Source organism: Cetorhinus maximus, chromosome 1 (assembly GCF_964194155.1).
Source record: "Cetorhinus maximus chromosome 1, sCetMax3.hap1.1, whole genome shotgun sequence".
Lineage (NCBI taxonomy): Eukaryota > Metazoa > Chordata > Chondrichthyes > Lamniformes > Cetorhinidae > Cetorhinus > Cetorhinus maximus.
In genome coordinates, this window is record NC_135879.1 from 210,292,180 (window position 1) to 210,316,859 (window position 24,680).

The window sequence follows — 24,680 nt, forward strand, 5'->3', positions numbered from 1 at the left end:
GCTGCTTGGTCCGTAATCTTAATGTTTTATTATGTTCCTGTGAGGCTTCCTTGGATTTTTTTAATGTTAAAAGTTGCTGCACAAGTGCAAGTTGTTATTTTTAAATCAGTTTCCCACTTGACACTTACCTGCAGTCTACCATCTAGTGTTCTCTGTATTGTGACACATTTGCTGGGGTGAGCTCCATTTGTTGTTATAGCTGTGATTAGTGAATCAAGCTCGTCCTTTTTCTCTTTCAGCTTTTTCACCAAGCTTTCAATAGCTCTTTTAGCAAAAGTTTCACTTTCTCCACCTTGTCGATGACACATCAAGCTATGCACAATGCTCAGGCATGCATCGTTACTGGTTGGGGTATTGGTGATGGACATGTTGCTGATTTTATATCAGTTTCACCCCCTCAAAAGCACAATCTTTGTGTTAAAAGGGCCTTCCAGAGTCAAGAAACGGATCCTCCCAGAGTCAAGAAACGGGTTTTCTTGCAACAAATGCCCCCGTGTATTAAAAGGCACACCACCTGATGTCTCAACTGTAGCCAGAACTTCAGCAGAAGCAAAGTAGCTTTGAAGAGTTCCTTAGACCAACCTTAAAAATAAAGCACAGGCAGAACATGTAACACACAACTCATTATTCGCATTTTCCTTTAAAAATAATTTAAAGCATTGCAATTGTTTATAATTATTTTGATTTACAAAGTTGTCTATGATATCTGCAACTGAGTTTCTGGGAACGTCCTTTTGGATTTTAATTCCTTTTCTTCTCCTCTGAAGATTGATTTTTATTGGAATACAATTCCTCAACCTCCCAGCAAATCATCCAAGTAGCCATTATAGATTTACAAGCCATGGCAGTAAGGGTCAAGAGATTATTTGACTACTGAATGTTTCATAGCAAAGGTTAATCCTGTTACCACCTAACGTTCAGACAGGTCCACTTTCCAACATAAATTCATTGAGCAGCAATTAGGAAGAAACTCAGGATATTTTTTCCTAATTTGGAAGACAATAAGTATTAAATAACTTACTGGTATTCACGCTAAAGCAGTTAACTCAAAGGATCAGATATCAAATTCTTCCTGGTCTACATGACTTGTTATCAGCGGGTTTTGCTTTTATCAGTTAAACTTAATGGGGAATTTGCATTAAAAAGAGTAACTCTGAAGTGCTCAAAATATTCCACATCATATCTTGGAGCCAAAACTTTGCTGGGGCAATGCAACAAATGCAAATGGAAAGGAAAATGGTTAAGATAATGAAGTTAACATACATATTTGATGCACGAATACACAAAAGCACAAAAAGCAGAGTTTTCCTTTATTCATCTTTTACTTGATTGCCAAAAGACTAGGCTAAGAACATTATTTCTTTCCTGGACCACACCAATGAACTTTTACAATTTTCAGTGCATTCACTAGAGTGCTAGATTTTTGATTCATCAGATAGGCTTTTAAAATAAATTGATCAAAGTCTCTGTTAAGAGTTACAATGCTGAAAAAAGTGATGCTTGCGATCTTTGCCATATCAATAAAGGCAAATATATTTGCCAACAATAGCACTTTTATTACATGTATCCTTAATTAGCAAAAATTCCTAGAAGGAAAACCTCAAATGCTGATAAGCCAAGAACAGAAAATGCCAGACAGCAGAGCAATCCATATCTGATACAAAAGCAATACAGTGCAGATTACGGAAATCTGGAATAAACAGAAAATGCTGAAAACACAAATGGGGCAGCATCCATGGAAAGAATTTTCTTAAAATTCATTCAAGATATAGGCATTGCTATATTTATTTATTGCCTATCCCTGTGATACAATGATTGGATTTATAGGCCACTCAGAGGGCAGATAAGAGTCAACCAAGATGATGTGGGATAGTCTACAACAGGTAAGGAAGGCAGGTCACCCTCATAAAAGGTATTAGTGAGCCACTTGTGTTTTCAGCAATCCAACAGCTTCATGATGACTCTTTTATTTCCAGATTTGAAGTTCTCAAACTACCATGGTGGGGTTTGAATTAAAACTCTCTGGATTAATAGCCCAGGAACACAGAAACTAAGTTAATGTTTCAGATCAATGACCACTGATCAGAACAGGGAGATATTTTAAGTACAGAACCAGCAAAAACAGCAGGTAGGCAAAGATGATGTAGGGAAAAAGTACATGACAAAAGGGATGATGGTGCAAGCCATCGAGGCGATGATGATTAGTCAAGTATATATAAAGATACACCTGGAGGTGCGAATAGTACAGCAGAGTGGGAAAGTTAAGGGGGAAGAATAGAAAGTCTTGCAAAGCGAGGAGAGATGCCATGGCCCGAAAATGTCATGTTTCAATGCAGACTCTGCATGCCAAGCATCAGTGCACATCTCCTTCACTCCCAGTGACTCTGGTGCAGCCATTCCCCATTCCTAGCATCTGTTGTCTGACAGAAAATGAGAGCATTCATTAAGTTCTAAACTTGTTCAGGTCGGAAGGCAGTAAAGTGCCTAGTACAAAGATAATGCTGTTCCTGGAGCTTCGCTGGAACAGTGTGGGAGGCCAAGGACAGAGAAGTCAGGAGTGAGATGGAGAAATGAAGTGTCAGCAGCTGATGAGGGTCACAGAGAAGGCATTAACCTGAATTTCCAATCTTGATTAACTTGCTACATTTGTACATAAAAAAATAGATAATGTTTTGTTTCATCATAGAAAGTACTTTAATACAAGCAGGAGCCTACAAGTCATTTATAAATCAGTAACTTGAAAGATTTAATCATTCAATTTTTGTTATCTTTAATATTCTCAGCTCTGTTCTTAATTGAGGACGAGGGCCATTCTTATCTTGGAGGTTTCTACAAATGAATACATATAAAGTTTTTTAATGATCACATCTACAATTGGAGTAGTGCAAATTTATTCGTTATACATAGAAACATAGAAAACAGGAACAGGAGTAGGTCACCTTCAAGCCTGCTCCGCCATTCATTATGATCATGGCTGATCATCCAACTCAATAGCCTGCTCCCGCTTTCTCCCCATACCCTTTGATTGCTTTCGCCCTAAGAGCTATATCTAACTCCGTCTTGAAAACATACAATGTTTTGGCCTGAACTACTTTCTGTGATAGCTAATTCCACTGGCTCACCACTCTCTGGGTGAAGAAATTTCTCCTCATCTCAGTCCTAAATGGTCTACCCCGTACCGTCAGACTGTGACCCTTGGTTCTGGACTCCCCCGCCACCAGGAACATCCTTCCTGCATCCACCCTGTCTCGTTCTGTTAGAATTTTATAGGTTTCTATGAGATCCCCCCCTCATTCTTCTGAACTCCAGCAAACATAATCCTAACCGACTCAATCTCTCCTCATATGTCAGTCCCGCCATCCCAGGAATCAGTCTGGTAAACCTTCGCTGCACTCCCTCTATAGCAAGAACATCCTTCCTCAGACAAGGAGACCAAAGCTGCACACAATATTCCAGATGTGGTCTCACCAAGGCCCTGTATAATTGCAGCAAGACATCCCTGCTCCTGTATTCGAATCCTCTCACTATGAAGGCCTTCTTTATCACCTGCTGCACCTGCATGCTTAACTTCAGCAACTGGTGTACAAGGACACCCAGGTCTCGTTGCACATTCCCCTCTCTCAATTTATAACCATTCGGATAATAATCTGCCTTCCTGTTTTTGCAACCAAAGTGGATAGCCTCACGTTTATCTATGCTATACTGCATCTGCCATGCATTTGCCCATTCACTCAGCTTGTCCAAATCACACTGAAGCATCTCTGCATCCTCCTCATAGCTCATCCTCCCACCCAGCTTTGTGTCATCTGCAAATTTGGAGATATTACAGTTAGTTCCCTCATCTAAATCAATATATATTGTGAATAGCTAGGGTCCCAGCACCGATCCCTGCGGTACCCCACTAGTCACTGCCTGCCATTCGGAAAAAGACCCATTTATTCCTATTCTTTGTTTCCTGTCTGCCAACCAGTTTTCTATGCATCTCAATACACTACCCCCAATCCCATGCGCTTTAATTTTACACGCTAATCTCTTATGTGGGACTTTGTCGAAAGCCTTCTGAAAGTCCAAATAAACCACATCCCCTGGCTCCCCCTCATCAACTCTACTAGTTACATCCTCGAAAAATTCCAGTAGAGTTGTCAAGCATGATTGCCCTTTCGTAAATCCATGCTGACTCTGTCCGATTCTGCCACTGTTTTCCAAGTGCTCAGCTACTAAATCTTTTATAATGGACTCTAAAATTCTCCCCACTATCGACATCAGGCTGACTGGTCTATAATTCCCTGTTTATTCTCTACCTCCCTTTTTAAATAGTGGGGTTACATTAGCTACACTCCAATCTGTAGGAACTGTTCTAGGGTCTATATAATCTCAGAAGATGACCGCCAATGCATCCACTATTTCTAGGGCCACTTCCTTAAGTACTCTGGAATGTAGATCATCAGGCCCTGAGGATTTATCAGCCTTCAATCCCATCAATTTCTCTAACACCATTTCCCTACTAATACTGATTTTTTTCAGTTACTCCCTCTCACTAAACCCTGTGCTCCCCAACATTTCTGGTATGTTATGTGTGTCCTCCTTTGTGAAGACAGAACCAAAGTATGTATTTAGTTCGTCAGCCATTTCTTTGTTCCCCATTATAAATTCCCCTGTTTCTGACTATAAGGGACCTACATTTGTCTTCACCAATCTTTTTCTCTTCACATACCTATAGAAACTTTTACAGTCAATTTTTAATGTTCCCCGCAAGCTTACTCTCGTACTCTATTTTCCCCTGCTTAATCAATCCCTTGGCCCTCCTTTGCTGAATTTTAAACTACTCCCAATCCTCAGGTCTATTGTTTTTTCTTACCAATTTGTATGCCTCTTCCTTGGATCTAATACTATCTAATTTCCCTTGTAAGCCATGGTTTGGCCATCTTTCCTGTTTTACTTTTGCACCAGACAGGAATAAACAATTGTTGCACTTCACCCATGCGCTCTTTGAATGTTTGCCATTGCATTCATAACAGATTTATTCCTTTTTGGGTTTATAGGAATAGGTAAAAATGACTATTTAAAAAAAATATATCTTCTATACATTATTGAATGTATAAAAATTTAAATCTCTATTTTAATCTCATGTTTTGATCTATTCTCTTTTTCTATTCCTTAACAACAGTAATTCTTGCCCATGATCCATACAACAAATAAAATTACTGGTTTTAGGGTCATAGGAATAGGAGTAGGCCAGTTAACCATCTCCAAGCTCCTCTCTGCCCCCCACCACACCCCTGCATCACCACCCAAGCCTGTTCTGCCATTCAATTAGATCACAGGGATCTGCAACTTCCTACCTTTGCCCCATATCCCTTCATAACTATGGCTAACAAAAATTTGTCGATCTCAGTTTGAAAATTAACAATTGATATAGTGTCAGCTGCCACTGCGAGAGTTCCAAACTTCCATCACCCTTGCATGAAGTGTCTCCGAACTTCAGTCTAATTTTTTGACTATCCCCCGAGTACTAGACTCCCCAAGCAACAAAAATTGTTCCTCCAATATTGTCACTAGACTGGTAATCCAGAGACCCAGGATAATGCTCTGGGGACCCGGGTTTGAATCTCACCACAAACAATGGTGGAATTTGAATTCAGTAAAAAATCTGGAACTAAAAGTCTAATGATGACCATGAAAGTACTGTTGATTGCTGTAAAAACCCATCTAGTTCGCTAATGCCCCTTTAAGGGAAGGAAATTTGCCATCCATACCTGGTCTGGCCAACATGTGACTCCAGGTCCACAGCAATGTGGTTGACTCTTAAAATGCCCTATGAACAAGTGCAATTAAGGATGGGTAGTAAATGCTGGCCTAGCCAGCGACACCCACATCCCATGAACAAATAAAAAAAATATAAAGGCCAGCATCTCATTAACCTTTTTGGTTATTTTCTGTAAATGTTCATGGCATTTTAATAATTTATGTACCTGGATCCCCAAACCTCTCTTCCACTGTTTTAAGCTTTTGACCATTTAGAAAGCGCTTTGTTCTCCAGGATAAAAGCAAAAAACTGCGGATGCTGGAAATCCAAAACAAAAACAAAAATACCTGGAAAAACTCGGCAGGTCTGGCAGCATCTGTGGAGAGGAACACAATTAACGTTTTGAATCCGTATGACTCTTCAACAGAACAGAAAAATAGAAAAGGGTGGGTAATAAATTTTCTATTTATATCCCTTTTCTATTTTTCCTTAGTTCTGTTGAAGAGTCATGCGGACTCGAAACGTTAACTGTGCTCCTCTCCACAGATGCTGCCAGACCTGCTGAGTTTTTCCGGTATTTTTGTTTTTGTTTTGTTCTCCAGGGTTGTCCAACATACAGCTCGTGGATCACAATCCGGCTCGCCGTGCCTCTCTATCCGGCCCACTGAGTCATTGTTCAAAATACAGGTGATACAGGCAAATGAAAGGTTTGCAAGGAGCTGCTCCTCCAATCGCAGGCCTTTCAGCAGCAAATGCAAGAGAAAAACAATCTGTGATTGGAGGAGCAGCAAACAGTGTGAAGGTGAATGGCTTCATTCAGCCTGAGGCCTGAACACTGGTGGTGGCAGAGAGTCTGGTCTGCTGGGGAAGGGGAGGGGCTTTCTGGGGGGGTGGGAGGGGGGAGAGAAAGAGAGATTGCCTGCCTGAGGGACTTTTATCAAATATCTTCTTGGAGGTCCATGCAAATAACATCCATAGAGATTTCCCTGTCCACTACTTTAGTCACCTCTTCAAAAAATTCAATCAAGTTTGTCAGGCGTAACAACTTATATTTATTTAGTTCTTTTTATGGAATCAAAACCTATCCTTTACAAATTCATGCTAGCTCTCTGTTCAGTTGAAAATTTTCAAGGTGTTCAGTCACCCTAACCTGAATTATAGACTCTAGTAATTTCCTGAAAACAAAGGTTAGGATAATTGGCTTTAATTTCCTGGTTTCTCTCACACCTGCTCCTTAAATATCAGAGCAACATGTGCAATTTTGCAATTGGTTTCTGGATCATGAAAACTTTGGAATATTCATTATACGTAAGGGCATCAGCAATGTTCCCAACTATTTATTTTAAATTACTCAGATGGAAACTATCTGGTTCTGTCTCTTTCATGCCATTAATGTTTCTATTATTGTAATTCTTGCTTGTGTTAATTTGATTGAGTCTTAGTCCCAACAAAATGTTATCTTATTTAGAAACCAAACCCCATCCTCTCCAACTTCCCCTTCAAGGTTCATGTGATTCAAACAAGATTATTTACTACAGAGATAGGTAGCTATGATCTTCTGATCACTGGTCCACATTATTATTTTGTGAGGCTATGATTGTGACACATTAGCCCTCCCAAGTCTCCATATCAACCTCAAAATGGCTGATCACACCATCCTCCATGGCCGACTTTCATGGTACCATTCTTCACGATCCCTAGTTATTCCAACGTGGGCAATACATTTCCTCCAATGGTTTATCATCGCAAGCCACACAGTGCCTTCTGACATCCACCAATTTAATTCCCTCCCTGGTTTCTCACTCAAGAATGAAACTGCAGTTTTGGTGCACTCAACCCAGACCCCATCTTCAGTCCTTCAACGAGACAACCTACTTCTATCTCATGCCCATGAAAGCTGAAACCCTCACCCATGATTGTTATCTCCACAGAGGTTTTTCCTGACGCTCACCTCACCTTCACTGAACAAACTCCAAGTCATCCAAAACTCCATCATTATATTCCTACTAAGTCCCACACTCCCATCTATTCTCGTCAGTTTTCACTGGGTTCCCCATTACCAAGCTTAAAGATTTCAAAACTCAATGCAGTTTACAAATCTGTCCCATACCTTGCTTCATTCCTGATTACAACTTGCTCCAGTTTTCACTGACTGAAAAGCACTTTGGCACACCCAAGCTCATGAAAGGCCTGGTATAAATGCATCTTCTGACTTTGGTGCTCATGTAGCCCCTCTCTGCTACTTATGTTTTTAACACATTATGAGGTGTGTGTGTATAAAGTTGAACAAAAACAGACAAACCCAAGAGGAGGACAATTATTTTAAAAGAATTATATACAAGCCTCAGGGTTTTTTCCTAACATTAATTAATTCTTTCCATTGAACTGTAAGATCAAATAGGAACATTGATCTGAACAAAATAATAGCAAGGAAAAATGAGGCGCATCCTCATACACAATTTACTTTCGTCACTATAAATCAAAATATCTGAAAAATACAAGATAATGTGCACAGGGCCCAGCACATATTTGTGCCTTTCGCCCCAGGTTATACCATTAATAGTGGATGGCAATAGCAGTCTAGGTATTTTGCAAGTCTGTCCTCTATTAAGACGTTGCTTAAAGCCTGCCTTTTAGGCCAAGCCTTTTTGTCAAATTTTATATGACAATGCTGCCAAGAAGCACCTTGGGATGTTTTGTGTTAAAGGTACTATACAAAAGCTGTCGTTGTGTTATATATTTTGCAATTTAAACATTCAAATGTTTTACTCACTTGTGAAAAATAGCCTAGTGTTACTTATATTTACCTAATTTGAATGCTAAAGCCTGCTTAAAGTAAAAGCACTGGACAAAAACCGCATTAATTGAAAAAAGCACCCCCAAAAGTTTATTTTTCCATGACAGTCAGAAATAAATGTTCACAACCTTGGGACTAGATTCGAATCCACTCAACCCTCCTACGATCTTGCCTCATCCAATTATCAGTATAATCCTCTATTCCCTTTTCCTTTAAATGCATATTTGGTTTCCTTTAAATACATTTACATTATGTGCCTCCATCACTCCCTGTGGTAGCGAATTCCATATTCTTACCACTCTGTGTAAAGAAGTTTGTTCTGAATTTCTGATTTGATTTCATGGTGTTTAGCTTATATTGATGGCCTCTAATTTTGCTCTTCCCCACAAGCAGGAACAGAGTGTCGACCCTATTAAAGCCTTATTTTTTTTTTCAATTTGATCTCTGGATGCAAACAAATGCTGGCACGGCCAGCATTTATTGCTCGTTGCTTGCCTAGCTCTGAAGAAGGGTCATACAGATTCGAAACGTCAACTCTGTTTCCCTCTCCACAGATGCTATTAGACCTGAGTTTTTCTAGCATTTTCTGTTTTTATTTCAGATTTCCAGCATCCGCAATGTTTTGCTTTTATTTAATTTATTGCTCATCCCCTACTTGCCCTTGAGAAGGTGATTCTGAACCACTTTCTTGAACTGATGTAGGTGCACCTGCAGCTTTCAGTTCTAGGATTTTGACCCAGTGAGAGTGAAGGAATGGCAATATAGTATCAAGTCAGGGTGTTAAATGACTTGGAGGGAACTTGTAGGTGTTCCTTTGCATCTGCTACCTTTGTCTTTCAGTTTGAAAGGGGCTGTTGAAGGAGCCTTTGTGAGATGCTGCAGTGCATCTTGACACTTAACTGGTTGCAAAGTGTTTGGAAATGTTAAGTACTTTTTGAAGTGTTGTCACTGTTGTAATGTGGGAAAACAAGGCAGCCAATATGTATACAGCAAACTTCCAGCAATGTGACAATGACCAGATAATCTGTTTTTTTGATGTTGATTGAGAGGCAAATATTGGCCAGGACTCCAGCCATAACTCCCCTGTTCTTCTGCAAAATAGTGCCATACAATCTTTTACATCCACCTGAGCAGGTACCTCCAACAGTGCAGCACTCCTTCAGGACTGTTCTGGAGTGTCAACCTTGATTTCTGTACCCAAGCCCTGGAATGGGACTTGAACCCGGAGCTTGTGATTCAAAGGAGAGAGGCGTCATGCTCGAGTATTGTTGCAACCGCTCTCACCCAGGCAAGTGAAGTATATTCCATCACACTCCTGACTAATGCCTTGTAGATGATGGACAGGCTTTGGAGAGTCAGGAGGTGACTTAATTCATGACTGTCATCAGTGCAGTCTACTGCCACACTTATTCAGCACTCAGCACAACTAAAACAATCCATTTTGAAAGAGATCCAAAAAAATTTTTATCCTACAAACAATACCACTGGTTCATTTGACCCATAAATTCCTCTCTAATAGTTTTGTCAGTACGGAATAAATGATTAGTTCCAATTTCCCCACCTCCTCTGGCAAGAAACTGCAACAACAAAATGCATTTATATAGAACTTTTTAACTTGGTAAAACCTCCCACTCACTTCAGAGGAGCGTTCAGACAAATTCTGATGTCAAACTAGATAAAAAGGTGTTAGGGCAGATGATGAAGAGCTTGTTTGAAGAGGTAAGGTAGAATTAGAGGAAAGAGATAGAGAAGCGGAGAAATTTAGGGGGGGGGTGGGTGGGGGGGAAATTCCCAGGCTTATGGCTCAGACAGTTGAAGATGCAACTAGCATTGGTAAAACAATGAAGGCAGAGAGGCCAAAATTGGAGAACTACCAAGGTTGCAGAGGATGGTAGGACTGGAAAATGTTAAGAGATATAGGAAGGGGCAATGGAGGGATTTGAACACAAAGATGAGGATTTTAAAATCAAGGGCCAGAATTTTCCAGCCCCCCCGTGATGAGGCCAACAAGCCATTGAAATCTCCATTCACATCGGCAGGACCAAAAGGTCCCACCGGCGCGAGGGGCTGGACAATTCTGGCCAAGGTGTTGTTGGACTGGGAGCAAACATAGGTCACTTTCATTTCATACTTCAACAATTTGGCAACAGCAGCCCATTCAAATGTTTATAAATTTTACCTGGAATTAGTTATTTTTCTTAGTCACAGGTAAAAAGTATACATGAAATTAATGACTGTATGCAGTTTATCTTCTGAAATTACATATCCTGAAACATTTATAAATGCATAATTGTAATTGTAAATTCATGACAAGGTGTAAATTCTAGACAACGTCAAACAATTTTGTTTGGAGCAGAACGCTACAAATTAAAAGCAAAATACAGCAGATGCTGGAGATCTGAAATAAAAACGAAGTGCTGGGAAAACTTAGCCATTCTGGCAACATCTGTGGAGAGAGAAACAGAGTTAATGTTTCAAGGTTCAATATGGCCTCTTCATTATAGTGAAGTCTTGTTTCTCCTTGATTCACTGGACCAAAAGGCTGGAGATCTAAATATTTTCTGATAACCAGTTTCCAACATAAATGTGCGGGATAATCCTAGAATATAACACTGAATGCAAACCAGCCAGGCATCATTAGGCTATTTGTGACTCAGGTGGCAGCACTCTCACCTGAGTCAGAAGGTGTGCGTTCAAGTCCCGCTATGGATGGAGCACAAAAATCTAGACTGCCTCTGTAGTTCATAACTGAGGGAGTGCTGCATTGTTAAATATATGGTCATTTCAATTAGCTTTCTGCTCGAGTGTGAAAGTAATAGAGCCCATGGCACTATTTCAAAGAAGAACAGGGGAATTATCCCCAGTGTCCTCACCAATACTTATTCCTCAATCAACATCCCAAAAAAAAACAGATTAACTGATCAATATTTCATTGCTGTTTGTGGGAGCTTGCTGTGTACAAATTATCTGTTGTGTTTCCTACATTACAATAGTGACTACTCTTTCAAAGTAAACCATTAGCTGTAAAGTGCTTTGGGGTGCTCTTAGATCATGAAAGGTATATATAAATGCAAGTCTTTCCAGTAAACTGACCTGGTGCCATGTAACATTTTTCATTCAGTTACCTCGCATTTTCCAATGTTGTGACTGCAAGTTTCTGGATACTTAAGTTAAAATTAACACTTCTTTATTAAGAAAAATTGAAATGAAAATAAAGTATTTCCGTTACTGTTGCCCAATTTGTTTAAAGTAGCCAGCTGGTGATGGTTTAAAGTGTAATTAATAGGCCTAACTGGGCCTAAATTAAAATATCAGCTAATACTTCATCCCACTATAAAACCTCTGATTTTAACGTTGAATTTTATCATGTCCTTACACAGGCTTACACACAATCCTCTGTTTACAACCAGGGCAACTTTGCAAAGTAGTAGATAGTGATGAGGATGGTTACAGACTTTAGGGTGACATAAATAGAATGGTGAAATGGGTAGAAGCATGGCAGATGGAATTCAATACAGAGAAGTGTAAAATGATGCACTCAAGAGGACTAATATGGAAAAATTGTATACAATAAATGGAAATTTGCGTATAAGGAGAGATACCTTGGGTGTTCACACCTGCAGCCAGAAGTGCCAAGTGGATGATCCATCCCGGCCTTCTCCCGATGTCCCCAGCATCACAGATGCCTGTCCTCAGCCAATTCAATTCATCCCATGTGATATCAAGAAACTGCTGAAGGCACGGGATACTACAAAACTGCCCTGACAACATTCTGCAATAGTACTGAAGACTTGCCTCTCGAACTAGCTGCACCCTTAATCAAGCTGTTCCAGTACAGCCACAACACTCGCACCTACTCAGAAATGTGGAAAACTGCTCAGGTGTGTCCTGTACACAAAAAGCAGGACAAATCCAATGTAGCCAATTACCACCCCAGTCTACTCTCAATCATCAGCAAAGTGATGGAAGAAGTTGTTGACAGTGCTATCAAGCAGCACTTGCTTAGCAATAATCTGCTCACTGACACTCAGTCTGTGTTCCAAAAGGCCCACTCAGCTCCTGACCTTATTACAGTCTTAGTCCAAACATGGACAAAAGAGCTGAACTCGAGAGGTGAGGTGAGAGTGACTGAACTTGACATTGAGGCAGCATTTGACCGAGTGCGGCATCAAGCAGCCCTAGCAAAACTGGAGTCAATGGGAGTAAACTCTCCGCTGGCTGGAGTCTTACCTAGCACAAAGGAAGATGGTTGTGGCTGTTGGAGGTCAATCATCTCGGTTCCAGGGCATCACTGCAGGAGTTCCTCAGGGGAGTGCATTGGGCCCAACCATTTTCAGCTGCTTCATCTATGACCTTCCTTCCATCATAAGGTCAGAAGTGGGAAATGTTCGCTGATAATTGCACAATGTTCAGCACCATTTGGAACTCCTCAGGTACTGAAGCAGCCCATGCCCATAGGCAGCAAGATCTGGACAACATTCAAGTTTGGGCTGATAAGTAACATTCACAGCACACAAACGTCAGGCAATCATGATCTCCAACAAGAGAGAGAGATTTCAGCAATCTCCACTTGACATTCAACGGCATTACCATTGCTGAATCCCCCACTATCAACATCTTGGGGATTACCATTGACCAGAAACTGAACTGGACTAGCCATTTAAATACCATGGCTACAAAAGCAGGTCAGAAGCTTGGAATTCTGCAGAGAGTAACTCAGTTCCTGACTCCCCAAAGCCTATCCGCCATCTACAAGGCACAACTCAGGAGTGTGATAAAATACTCTCCACTTGCGTGGATGGGCGCAGCTCCAACAACACCCAAGATGATGAACCACATGCAGACCAAAGCAGCCCGCTTCATTGGCACCCCATACACCATCTTCAACATCCACTCCCTCCACCCCAACACAGTTGCAGCAGTGTAACATCTACAAAATGCACTGCAGCAACTCACCAAGGCTCCTTAAACAGCACCTTCCAAAACCACGACCACTACCAACTAGAAGAACAAGAGCAGCAGATACATGAGCGCACCAGAGGAGCACCACCTGGAAGTTCCCTTCCAAGCCAAACACCATCCTGACCTGGAAATATAGTCATTCCTTCACTGTCGCTGGGTCAAAATCCTGGAACTCCCTCCCTAACAGCTCTGTGGGTGTACCTGCACCACATGGACTGCAACAGTTCAACACGACGGCACACCACCACCTTCTCAAGGGCAATTAGGAATAGGCAATAAAAATACTAACCAAGCCAGCGACGCCCGCATCCCATGAAAGAATTAACAAAAACATATATTGTTAAAAGGTGGCAGGGCAAGCTGATAAGGTGGCTATATATGGCTACTTGCATTTATAAATAGAGGAATAAAATAAAAAAGCAAAGAGATCACACTAGAACCTTATAAATCACTGGCCTTAGCTGGAGTACTGTGGGCAATTCTGGACACAATTGAGAAAAGATATAAAGGCCCGAGAAAGAGTAAAGGGAAAACTTACTAGGGATGGGAAATTTCAGTCATGAGGAGAGTTTAGAAAAGTTAGGACGGCTCTCCTTTGAGCAGGAAGGGTAAGTGGCAACGTAATAGAGGCTTTCAGGATGAGGGGTTTTTTTAGAGAATAGATAGAGAAAAATTATTCCCACTGGTGAGTGGGCCAATAACCAAGGTCATAAATTTAAAATCATTAGAAAAAGATCTAGAGGAAGGTGAGTATTCAGTTGTTGGGATCTAAAACAATCTACCTGAAAAGATGGCATAGGCTGCTATGGTGAATAATTTTAAAAGCAAGTTGTACATGAGGATGAGGAACTTACATGGTTATAGACAAAATGTGGGGATCTGGGACCAAGCATAACTGCTCAGTTCAAATGGCTTCCTCCTGTGCAAGTTTCTATGATTTTATATCCATCCGACGATTTTCTTATATTCACTTGATTTTTTTCCCCCTATCTCCATGTACTCGTTTTTGCTGCGCAGCTAAACCCAAGTTCATTCCCAATTAACCCTCCTTAGGCTCTATTTTGCCCCGTCACCCAGTTATACCATGTTTCACTTCTCCCCCTCACATAAAAAAATCCCTCTCATGAACATTAACACGCTGCCTTCCTACTTTCCTCTGGCCTCACCAGGCTCAATCCATAAACTTGAGCTCATCCAAAACGCTGCTGCCCATATCCAAACCTACACCAAGTTCCATCCATATGTTTAAATCCCTCATGGCCTTTCCTGGAACCTCCTCCCGCCCTTAAACTGGGAACTTTGTGCTCCACCCACTCTAGCTTCTCACACAAACTCTATGTTCTCCTTCTTTGGCTTCCTGTCCATTTTCTTTGACTACAAACAAAAGAACTTCCATACACAGTTAGCGATCTCAGGGTGTACCAAAGCATTTTACAGCCAATGAAGTACATTGGAAGTGTTGTCACGCTGTATTGTAGGAAATGCAGCTGCAAATTGGCACACAGCAAGGTCTCACCAACAGCAATGAAATGATGAACTGATTTTTTTTGAACAATGTTGGTTGAAGGATAAGAATTGGACAGAACACCAGGAGAACTTACCTGCTCTTCTTTGAGGAGTGCCAAGGGAGCTTTTACATCCACCAGGAGAGAGTAGATGGGACCTCAGTTTAACATCACTTCTTATAGTGTTGTGTGTCATGTTTTTCTGTTAAAAAAGGTGCTACATAAGTGCAAGTTGTTGTTGCTATATTTATAAAGTAACAATTTCTATCTTACGATTTGCATTCCTGCATATGGTTACTAAAATGGCCAGCTTAGATTTTAGAGTTAATGCTTCGAGTCCAATATCACTGATACACTGCTTGGCTTCACTGCCATGTAAATTCCTGATGCACTGCTCCAACCTTGTGGACTCTTTACTCTTCAGCTCTGCCCAAGTCCATGTATCTGCCAGCACCAAAACAAATCATAGGCACTTGGTGAAAAGCATTCGGAAGGCAGCTGCATAATCTTCTTCGGTAGTCCGTCGAGGTCGAGGATGACTTGCTTCCACTTCGGTTCAACAGGTTCTGATATGGCTGATAAGTTCAATGCGAGATCTGCAGGCTTTGCCACATGGGGGAGGTGGTGCTTGAAGGGTTGGGTAGGTGATCTGTTTGGAGGTTTGTTCTCTCCCTCTGATGCCTCGACCTTGCCTCTGTACGTTCCCAAAGTCTCCCGATGTGTTCAGTGCTATCCCAAATAAGCCTTCTCCATTTTGGTTGGTCACAAGCCAGGGTCCGCCATGAGTCAGTAGGTGTGTTTGACCTCTTCAGGGATGCTTTGAAGACATCCCTAAAGCACTTCCACTGTCCTCCTGGAGGTCTCCTGCCATCACAGTGTTCAGAGTAAAGCAATTGCTTCCGGGATCTGGTGTCAGGCATAAAAACATGTCCTGCTCAGTAGAGCAGGTTTTGAATGATTTGTTTTATTCATTGGATGTGGGTGTCGCTGGCAGCATTTATTGCCCATCATTTAAGAGTCAACCATATTGCTATGGTTCTGTAGGCCAGACCAGGTAAGGACAACAAATTTCCTTCCCTGAAGGACATTAGTGAACCAGATGGGTTTTTACAACAATTGACAATGGTTTCATCGTCATCAGATTTTTACTGGATTTAAATTCCACCATTTGCCATGGTGGGATTCAAACCCGGGTCCCCAGAGTCTGGGTCTCTAGACACCAGTCCAGCGACAATACCACTACGCCATCGCCTCCCCCTTAAGACTCCTTGATGCTTGGAAAGTTGACTTGGGAGAGATGCTGCCAACAGATTTGGAGGATCTTGCAAAGGCATCACTGGTTGTACTTCTACAGTACCTTGGATGTGCCAGCTGTAGGTTGTGGAAGCCTCTGAAGCATATAGGAGTGCGGGGATCACTGCTGCCTGGTAAATCATAATTTGGCAACGGATTTGATATTCAAGTCCTCAAATACTCTTTTCCTCAGTCAGCTGAAGGCCAAGCTGGTACTTTGGGGGCAATGATGAATTTTGTCATCTATGTCTGCCTTTGTTGGGAGGCAGCTCCCAAGATACAAAAAACGGTCCACATTTTCCAGGATCTCACTGTCGCTCTTTATTGATCAAGAGAGGTGTTTTCCTCTGGGAGCTGACTGGAAGAGGACCGTACTTTTGGTGTTTAATGAAAGGCACCTTTTCTCATATGCTTTGGACAAGAAGTTGGTAAATCTGAAGCCTGGAGCTCCAGTTTCTGAGTGAGCACATGCACAAGTGTTATCTGCATACTGAAGCTCAATGACTGAGGTGTTTTGGAATGGTTTTGGTTTGAAGGTGGCCTAGGTTGAACAGTTCCCCATCTGTTCTGTGGATTATCTCCTCGTCGGTGGGTAATTTGCTGGAGGTGAGGTGTGGTATTGCTGCCAGGAAAATGGAGAAGATAGTTGGTGCAATGACACAGCCTTGTCTGACCCCAGTTTTCACTGATAAGATTTGTAGTGGGTCTGTTGGTCAGCTTGCATATCATCATAGTGTACACAAAGAATGGTGACAAATTTGAGCATTGTAAATGGTGTTGCAATAGGCTTAATTTCCATTCTGCTACATACACATCTGTTTTGTCTTCTGACTTAATCCGAGTGATTTTCATCAATAAGGTATTCAGAATGTATTTAAGTCTACAAACATTCCACACAGCTAAAAACATCCTATTTATCATCTAATTTTCTGTCCAAAATTTAAACATGAGCAGACAAACGGTTTCTTCAAATTATCAGTAAAACTATTTGAATTCCATCAAAAGAATTTACCCTAGCCCACAATTCCATTCCCCTCCCCACTGCCTCTCAGGCTCAACCAAAAGTGCATTATCTCAGCATAATCATCTTACTAGACATTGACTGAGGGATTTAAACACATGCTAAACAACAAAACTGTCTACTTTCATATCTATAACAAAGCCACACCTCAACTTATTCCTACTGCAACATTAATCCATTTTTTTGTCATTCCTAGACTAGACTACTCAATTGTTCTCCTTACAGCATCCCATGTTCAATCCTGCATAAACCATATGATCAAAGTCCAAAACACCAGCTCTTCAATCATATCCTGTATTAAGTGCCAGTCTTCCCCATCTGCAAAGTTTGGCTTCAGATTCCAACTGTAGAGACTCTCATATTGAGAACCGATATCAGTAGCACAGAATTATAACAACTTTGAGGTAAGCTCAAAAACGTGTCTAGAAATTACTTAAAATAGCTGTAGATTTAGAAAAATACATGTAGCAGAGGAATTTAGACAGTTAAAAAAACATTGGGAAACAGAACTGGGATTTTTGACTGGCCTACCACTTTTGATGGAATAAAGCTGCTAAAAAGGCAATGGGAATTCTGGGATAGAAAAACAGAATACAGTACAAACCTAGAGATTTTTCTGGGACTGTCAATTCTAGTCAACCTGTACAAGAATGTGGAGAGAAGGGTAAATAGACTAACCCAAATTAGAGAAGCTTAAACTTTACAATCTGGAAAGACAGTTAAGATAGGCAGTTAGTGTGGTCTGATGACGGAAACTGGTGGCGGCGGCGGTGGGGGGGGGGGGGGGGGGGGGGTGGGAGAGAGGGCACAAGTTCCTTAGATGTTTCAGCAGATATATGTCTGTATTTCCAAGTTCTAACAAACATGCAGATTAGTGTAAGCAGGGTGAAAGATCAGAAGATTAAAATTTTTCATTAATTGTAATTTGTAAGTCTCATGGCTATAGCTTTTCTAGTCAAGTGATACATTTTTGGGATGATCTCCTAGGTGAGGTAGCAGAGGTTACAATTTAAGTTGGTGTTTAAGAGGAGGCTAGATATTATGCGAGTTAGGGACCAGACTGATTCTGATAGATTGATCTGCTTTCTCATATCTTGACTTTAGTTAGGAAGCTTATCAGTTATTTGCCAAAAAACAAAAATATGGATTATATTGCATACAATACTCCCGCTCAATTTCTAAACAATCGATTTGCACCACAGAAGGCGGATTCACAACATGAATGAGTTCAATGTTTAAAACGAAGAGGTTACACAACCTTTAAAGAGTCAACATTTTAGATGCAGAGATTCCCGTGAAATAAACATAAATAACCTCGTAATAAAATAAAATCAGTCCAATGATTTGATCAGAAGAGACTTCAGTGCAATTGGAAAGCTTTAACTCAACACTCAGACCCTTGCTACTTCCCAGCAACACCGGGTGTGAATACGAGTTAAACACTCCAAAGGAGGGAGAACTGAAAGAAATCAGGAGTAGGATTTCGAATTTTTTTTTAAATTAACTGGCGTGTTTGAGAGAGGCAGGAAATGCTTCCCTCTCTCCCCAACCACCCCCCCCCCCCCCCGCCGCCATTCTCATGTTTACGGCGCTGAGACTCCCCTTGAAAAGCAGCCAAATCCACGGTAAAGACTGAATAAAATGTTTATTTTAAATCACCATAGCAACAGTGCTTAAGTTAATGCTCATGCAGAGGCTTCGGAGCGGGGACGAACTTGCAAACTTGACCATTTTTTGGGGGGGGGGGGGGTTAAGTTCTGTAACTCCAGGCCTAACCTGGGCCTCGGGACCCCCGCCTTCTCCTCCCCGGCGCCAGAGAGAAAGTTTTCCGGCCCCGGATCGGCCTCGCTTACCGTCGCTTTTCCCTCGATCGTTTCACAGAGAGGAAGGGGAGTAGCTATCGGCTTGCTCGATCGCCCTGGGATCTCCAAGCCGCATCTAATCGGAGCTGTCGCTTATTCTTTTAAAATTATTATTATTATTATTATTCCTCACCCTGGGCTCCTCCGCTCCCCGACACCCAGATTTTTTTTAAGGACACAACATGGCGGTTCACCAGGCGCATGCGCCCTGCAAGTGAGGGGTTGGGGGGAGGGGGGGGAATTCCGAGTGATTTCGTCAATTTCCGGCCGGCCGACTGGCACAGCCAGACAGCAGTCTGTCTGCATGCGCGGGGGGGCTCGGCTTTTGACAGCAAGGCAACAATGACAGCCACACATTAAACACCAAACTCTGCAAATGTTATTTGCACACAATATTATCCGCACGGGCTACCTGTACCAATCCCAGCCCCTCTCCGCTTGCTTATCAGACTTATTTATTTCCCAAATAATGGATTTCCTGTCAAAATAATCTCTGCTCCCTGCGTTTCTGGCACTGAATCACTAAATTCCACAATCTCTGTAAATAAACTTTTTTTCTGACCTTTAATTGTTGGTGATTATCTTAGTCGGCTCCTGACCACTGGAAAGAATCCATTATTAATTACCTTAATGCAAACCTTCATAATGTTGAATACCACTTGTGACAGAGCTGATTTTCCAGGCAACTTTTCTTAGTGGAAACGTTGAACTTTATTTACAACACAGCAGCTACATGCGTGCATCTAACTCTATGACTAAAAAAGAACTCCCCTAGAGGTTCTCCACGCTGCAAATGCATTCATTTACACAGGCCATATGATCTTACAGCACAGGATTACTCTTAAAGCTACAGTCCTACATTTATCAAAACTATAATTACTACATTCCTCCCCTTTTAACTTTTCTGTACATTTTGTGTTTACAAGGATATTTATCTCATGACATTACAACATTTACACAGATCATGAATTTACAAAACAGAATTAGCTGGAAAAACTCAGCAGGTCTGGCAGCATCGGCGGAGAAGAAAAGAGTTGACGTTTCAAGTCCTCATGACCCTTCAGCAGAACTGAGTATAGTTAGGAGAGGGGTGAAATATAAGCTCGTTTAAGGAGGGGGGGGGGGGGGAGTGGTTGTAGGGACAAGCAAGCAGTGATAGGAGCAGATAATCAAAAGATGTCACAGACAAAAGGATCGAAGAGGTGTTGAAGGTGGTGATATTATCTAAGAAAATGTGCTAATTAAGAATGGATGGCAGGACACTCAAGGTACAGCTCTAGTTGGGGTGGGGTGGAAAGACTGACAAGGTATTAGTTGTAGATTTTTAAATAATGGAAATAGGTGGGAAAAGAAAAATCTATGTAAATTATTGAAAAAAACAAAAGGGAGGGGGAAGAAACTGGGTGGGGATGGGGGGAGGGAGTTCAAGATCTAAAGTTGTTGAATTCAATATTCAGCCCGGAAGGCTGTAAAGTGCCTAGTCGGAAGATGAGGTGCTGTTCCTCCAGTTTGCGTTGGGCTTCACTGGAACAATGCAGCAAGCCAAGGACAGTCATGTGGGCAAGAGAGCAGGGTGGAGTGTTAAACAGGCAAGCGACAGGGAGGTTTGGGTCTTTCTTGCGGACAGACCGCAGGTATTCTGCAAAGCAGTCGCCCAGTTTGCGTTTGGTCTCTCCAATGTAGAGGAGACCGCATTGGGAGCAACGAATGCAGTAGACTAAGTTAGGGGAAATGCAAGTGAAATGCTGCTTCACTTGAAAGGAGTGTTTGGGCCCTTGGACGGTGAGGAGAGAGGAAGTGAAGGGGCAGGTGTTGCATCTTCTGCGTGGGCATAGGGAGGTGCCATAGGTGGGGGTTGAGGAGTAGGGGGTGATGGAGGAGTGGACCAGGGTGTCCCGGAGGGAACGATCCCTGCGGAATGCCGCCGGGGGGGTGAAGGGAAGATGTGTTTGGTGGTGGCATCATGCTGGAGATGGCAGAAATGGCAGAGGATGTTCCTTTGAATGCGGAGGCTGGTGGGGTGATAAGTGAGGACAAGGGGGACCCTATCATGTTTCTGGGAGGGAGGAGAAGGCGTGAGGGCGGATGCGCGGGAGATGGGCCGGACACGGTTGAGGGCCCTGTCAACGACCGTGGGTGGAAAAGCTCAGTTAAGGAAGAAGGAGGACATGTCAGAGGAACTGTTTTTGAAGGTAGCGTCATCAGAACAGATGCGACGGAGGCAAAGGAACTGAGAGAATGGGATGGAGTCCTTACAGGAAGCGGGGTGTGAGGAGCTGTAGTCGAGGTAGCTGTGGCAGTCGGTAGGCTTGTAATGGATATTGGTGGACAGTCTATCATCAGAAATTGAGACAGAGAGGTCAAGGAAGGGAAGAGAAGTGTCAGAGATGGACCATGTGAAAATGATGGAGGGGTGGAGATTGGAAGCAAAATTAATAAATTTTTTCAGGTCCCGACGAGAGCACGAAGCCGCACCGAAGTAATCATCGATGTACCGGAGAAAGAGTTGTGGGAGGGGGCCGGATTAGGACTGGAACAAGGAATGTTCCACATACCCCATAAAGAGACAGGCATAGCTGGGGCCCATGCGGGTACCCACAGCCACACCTTTTATTTGGAGGAAGTGGGAGGAGTTAAAGGAGAAATTGTTCAGTGTGAGAACAAGTTCAGCCAGACGGAGGAGAGTAGTGGTGGATGGGGATTGTTCGGGCCTCTGTTCAAGAAAGAAGCTAAGGGCCCTCAGACCATCCTGGTGGGGGATGGAGGTGTAGAGGGATTGGACGTCCATGTTGAAGAGGAAGCGGTTGTGGCCAGGGAACTGGAAATTGTTGATCTGACGTAAGGTGTCAGAGGAATCACGGATGTAGGCGGGAAGGGACTGGACAAGGGGAGAGAGAAGGGAGTCAAGATAACGAGAAATGAGTTCCGTGGGGCAGGAACAGGCTGACATGATCGGTCTGCCGGGACAGTTCTGTTTGTGGATTTTGAGTAGGAGGTAGAAGCGGGCCGTCCAAGGTTGGGCGACTATCAGGTTGGAAGCCGTGGGAGGAAGATCTCCAGAGGAGATGAGGTCAGTGACAGTCCTGGAAACAATGGCTTGATGTTCAGTGGTGGGGTCATGGTCCAGGGAGAGGTAGGAGGAAGTGTCTGCGAGTTGACGCTCAGCCTCCGCGAGGTAGAGGTCAGTGCGCCAGATAACAACAGCACCACCCTTGTCAGCGGGTTTGATGACAATGTTGGGGTTGGACCTGAGAGAACGGAGTGCAGTGGACAGTCTATCATCAGAAATTGAGACAGAGAGGTCAAGGAAGGGAAGGGAAGTGTCAGAGATGGACCATGTGAAAATGATGGAGGGGTGGAGATTGGAAGCAAAATTAATAAATTTTTCCAGGTCCAGACGAGAGCATGAAGCCGCACCAAAGCAATCATCGATGTACTGGAGAAAGAGTTGTGGGAGGGGGCCTGAGTAGGACTGGAACAAGGAATGTCCCACATACCCCATAAAGAGACAGGCATAACTGGGGCCCATGCGAGTACCCATAGCCACACGTTTTATTTGGAGGAAGTGAGAGGAGTTAAAGGAGAAATTGTTCAGTGTGAGAACAAATTCAGCCAGACGGAGGAGAGTAGTGGTGGATGGGGATTGTTCGGGCCTTTGTTCAAGGAAGAAACTAAGGGCCCTCAGACCATCCTGGTGGGGGATGGAGGTGTAGAGGGATTGGACGTCCATGGTGAAGAGGAAGCGGTTGGGGCCAGGGAACTGGAAATTGTTGATGTGACGTAAGGTGTCAGAGGACCTCTGAAATTCCATGAATTTACAAGTTCAGTCTTCCAGGTGGTTTCCTGATCCGTGTGGAACATCGTAGCTCCACGACTTCTGAATCTTTGGCAGGAACCACAGTCTCTGGAATGCATTAATGTAAGGTATCTCATTAGGGACAGGCAGTTCAGTGTCATCCATTCCGACAGAGGCATCGGGCATGTCTATCCTTGGTTGAGCAACTTCAACAGGGACCACAGGTTCAGCAATTGTTACAGGTGGAACATCATTTTGTTGGGGTACCTCCCTTCTCAAATGATCCACATGCATACAGGTGATCCAGCCCTCCACTTCCACATGGTACGACAGTGGTCCAGTCACAGAGCTTACTTTACCAGGTAACCACTTCAATCCTCCACTGAAATTCCTTACATATACTGCTTATCCAACAGTAAATTGTCATTCATAACTATGCAAATCATGAGTCACTTTTTGGTTCCCTTGACTTTTCTCCACCTTCCCCTCCAAACTGGGAAGTATCAGGCTTAGTCTTGTTCAAAGACAGTGCCTCATCAGTAATTCTGCAGGTGTTGCACCTATCGTTGTGGGAGGGTGCGGTTGTTCTGTCGTGAAATAAGAAATGCGCAAGTTTAGTCACCTGCTTAATCATTCCCGCCTTAAAAATTTGTACTGCTCTTTCCACCAGTTCGTTAGGTGATGGATGGTACAGTGCAGTCTTCACGAGGTTCATACCATTGAAGCTGACAAATCGTTGAAAATCAATGCTCGTAAACATAGTACCAATATCTGAGATGATTACCCCCGGCAATCCAAGGATCACGAAGTTTTGGTGTAGTTTTTCCATAATAGCACCTGACATTGGCGACTTTACCTCAGAAATGTCTAACCACTTGAAATGAGTATTTATAATCAGTAGAAACGTGGTTCCAAGGGCCAATGTAGTCGATGTGCAATCTCATCCAGTGTCTACCAGGCCATTCCCATGGGTGTAATGGAGCTTCCACCAACAACTTTTGCAGCTGTTGACATTGCACAGTGTTTTACCACCTTTTCAATATCGCCATCCATCCCCAGCCACCAATTAACCTCGTGCTATTGTCTTCATTCGTGAGATTCCCGGATGGGCACTGCGTAACTCTACTAAGAGTGGTTCCCTTCCTTGTGATGGAGCTACTACTCGTGCACCCCGTAATAGAAAACCATCTTGACTGCTCATCCCGCGTCTTCGGTTGAAAAATGGCTTCAATTCATCAGAGAATTGTTCCTGGGACAAACCATGTAACACTTGGTCTCTCACTCGAGACAGGACTGGATCACAATTCACCCAATTTCTTAGCTGCCTGGCACAGACTGGTGAGGAATCCAGGAAATTCATCACTAATACGAACACTTGGGGAATTGGGACATGGTCATTGTTCTCTTGCAAAGGTAGGCAGCTTAGGGCATCGGCATTTGCTGTATGAATCCCTAGTCCATGTACAAAGGTGTATTCATATGCTGCTGCCAAAATTAGGGCCCATCTTTGTATTTGTGCAAAAGCTATGGGAGATCTAGCCTTTTCCTCACTAAACAAACCCAAAAGTGGTTTGTGGTCTGATACTATCGTGAAATGTCACCCATGTACGTATTGGTGGAATTTTTACACCAAAAATAATTGAAGGACCTTCCTTTTCAATCTGAGAATATCCTTTTTCAGCTGTGGTAAGTGTCCTG

The 24,680-nt window shown here is 42.7% G+C and overlaps 1 protein-coding gene across 5 annotated transcripts in view; it reads right to left on the bottom strand.

Moving 5' to 3' along the window:
- LOC144686798 (mothers against decapentaplegic homolog 4) overlaps nucleotides 1-24,680 on the bottom strand; it is a 94,728-nt gene that overhangs the window by 59,058 nt on the left and 10,990 nt on the right. The window contains exons 1-3 of one of the 5 annotated variants that reach the window (XM_078552525.1): nucleotides 19,178-19,392; nucleotides 15,107-15,212; nucleotides 129-582 (exon numbers count right to left, since the gene is read on the bottom strand). In XM_078552525.1, the coding sequence (XP_078408651.1) occupies nucleotides 129-368 (240 nt within the window). In that variant the 5' untranslated portion in view covers nucleotides 369-582; nucleotides 15,107-15,212; nucleotides 19,178-19,392. Of the gene's footprint in view, nucleotides 1-128; nucleotides 583-15,106; nucleotides 15,213-19,177; nucleotides 19,393-19,812; nucleotides 19,834-24,680 lie in introns of those variants that run through there. The other 4 variants (XM_078552554.1, XM_078552517.1, XM_078552534.1 and 1 more) reach the window with 4 other exon arrangements.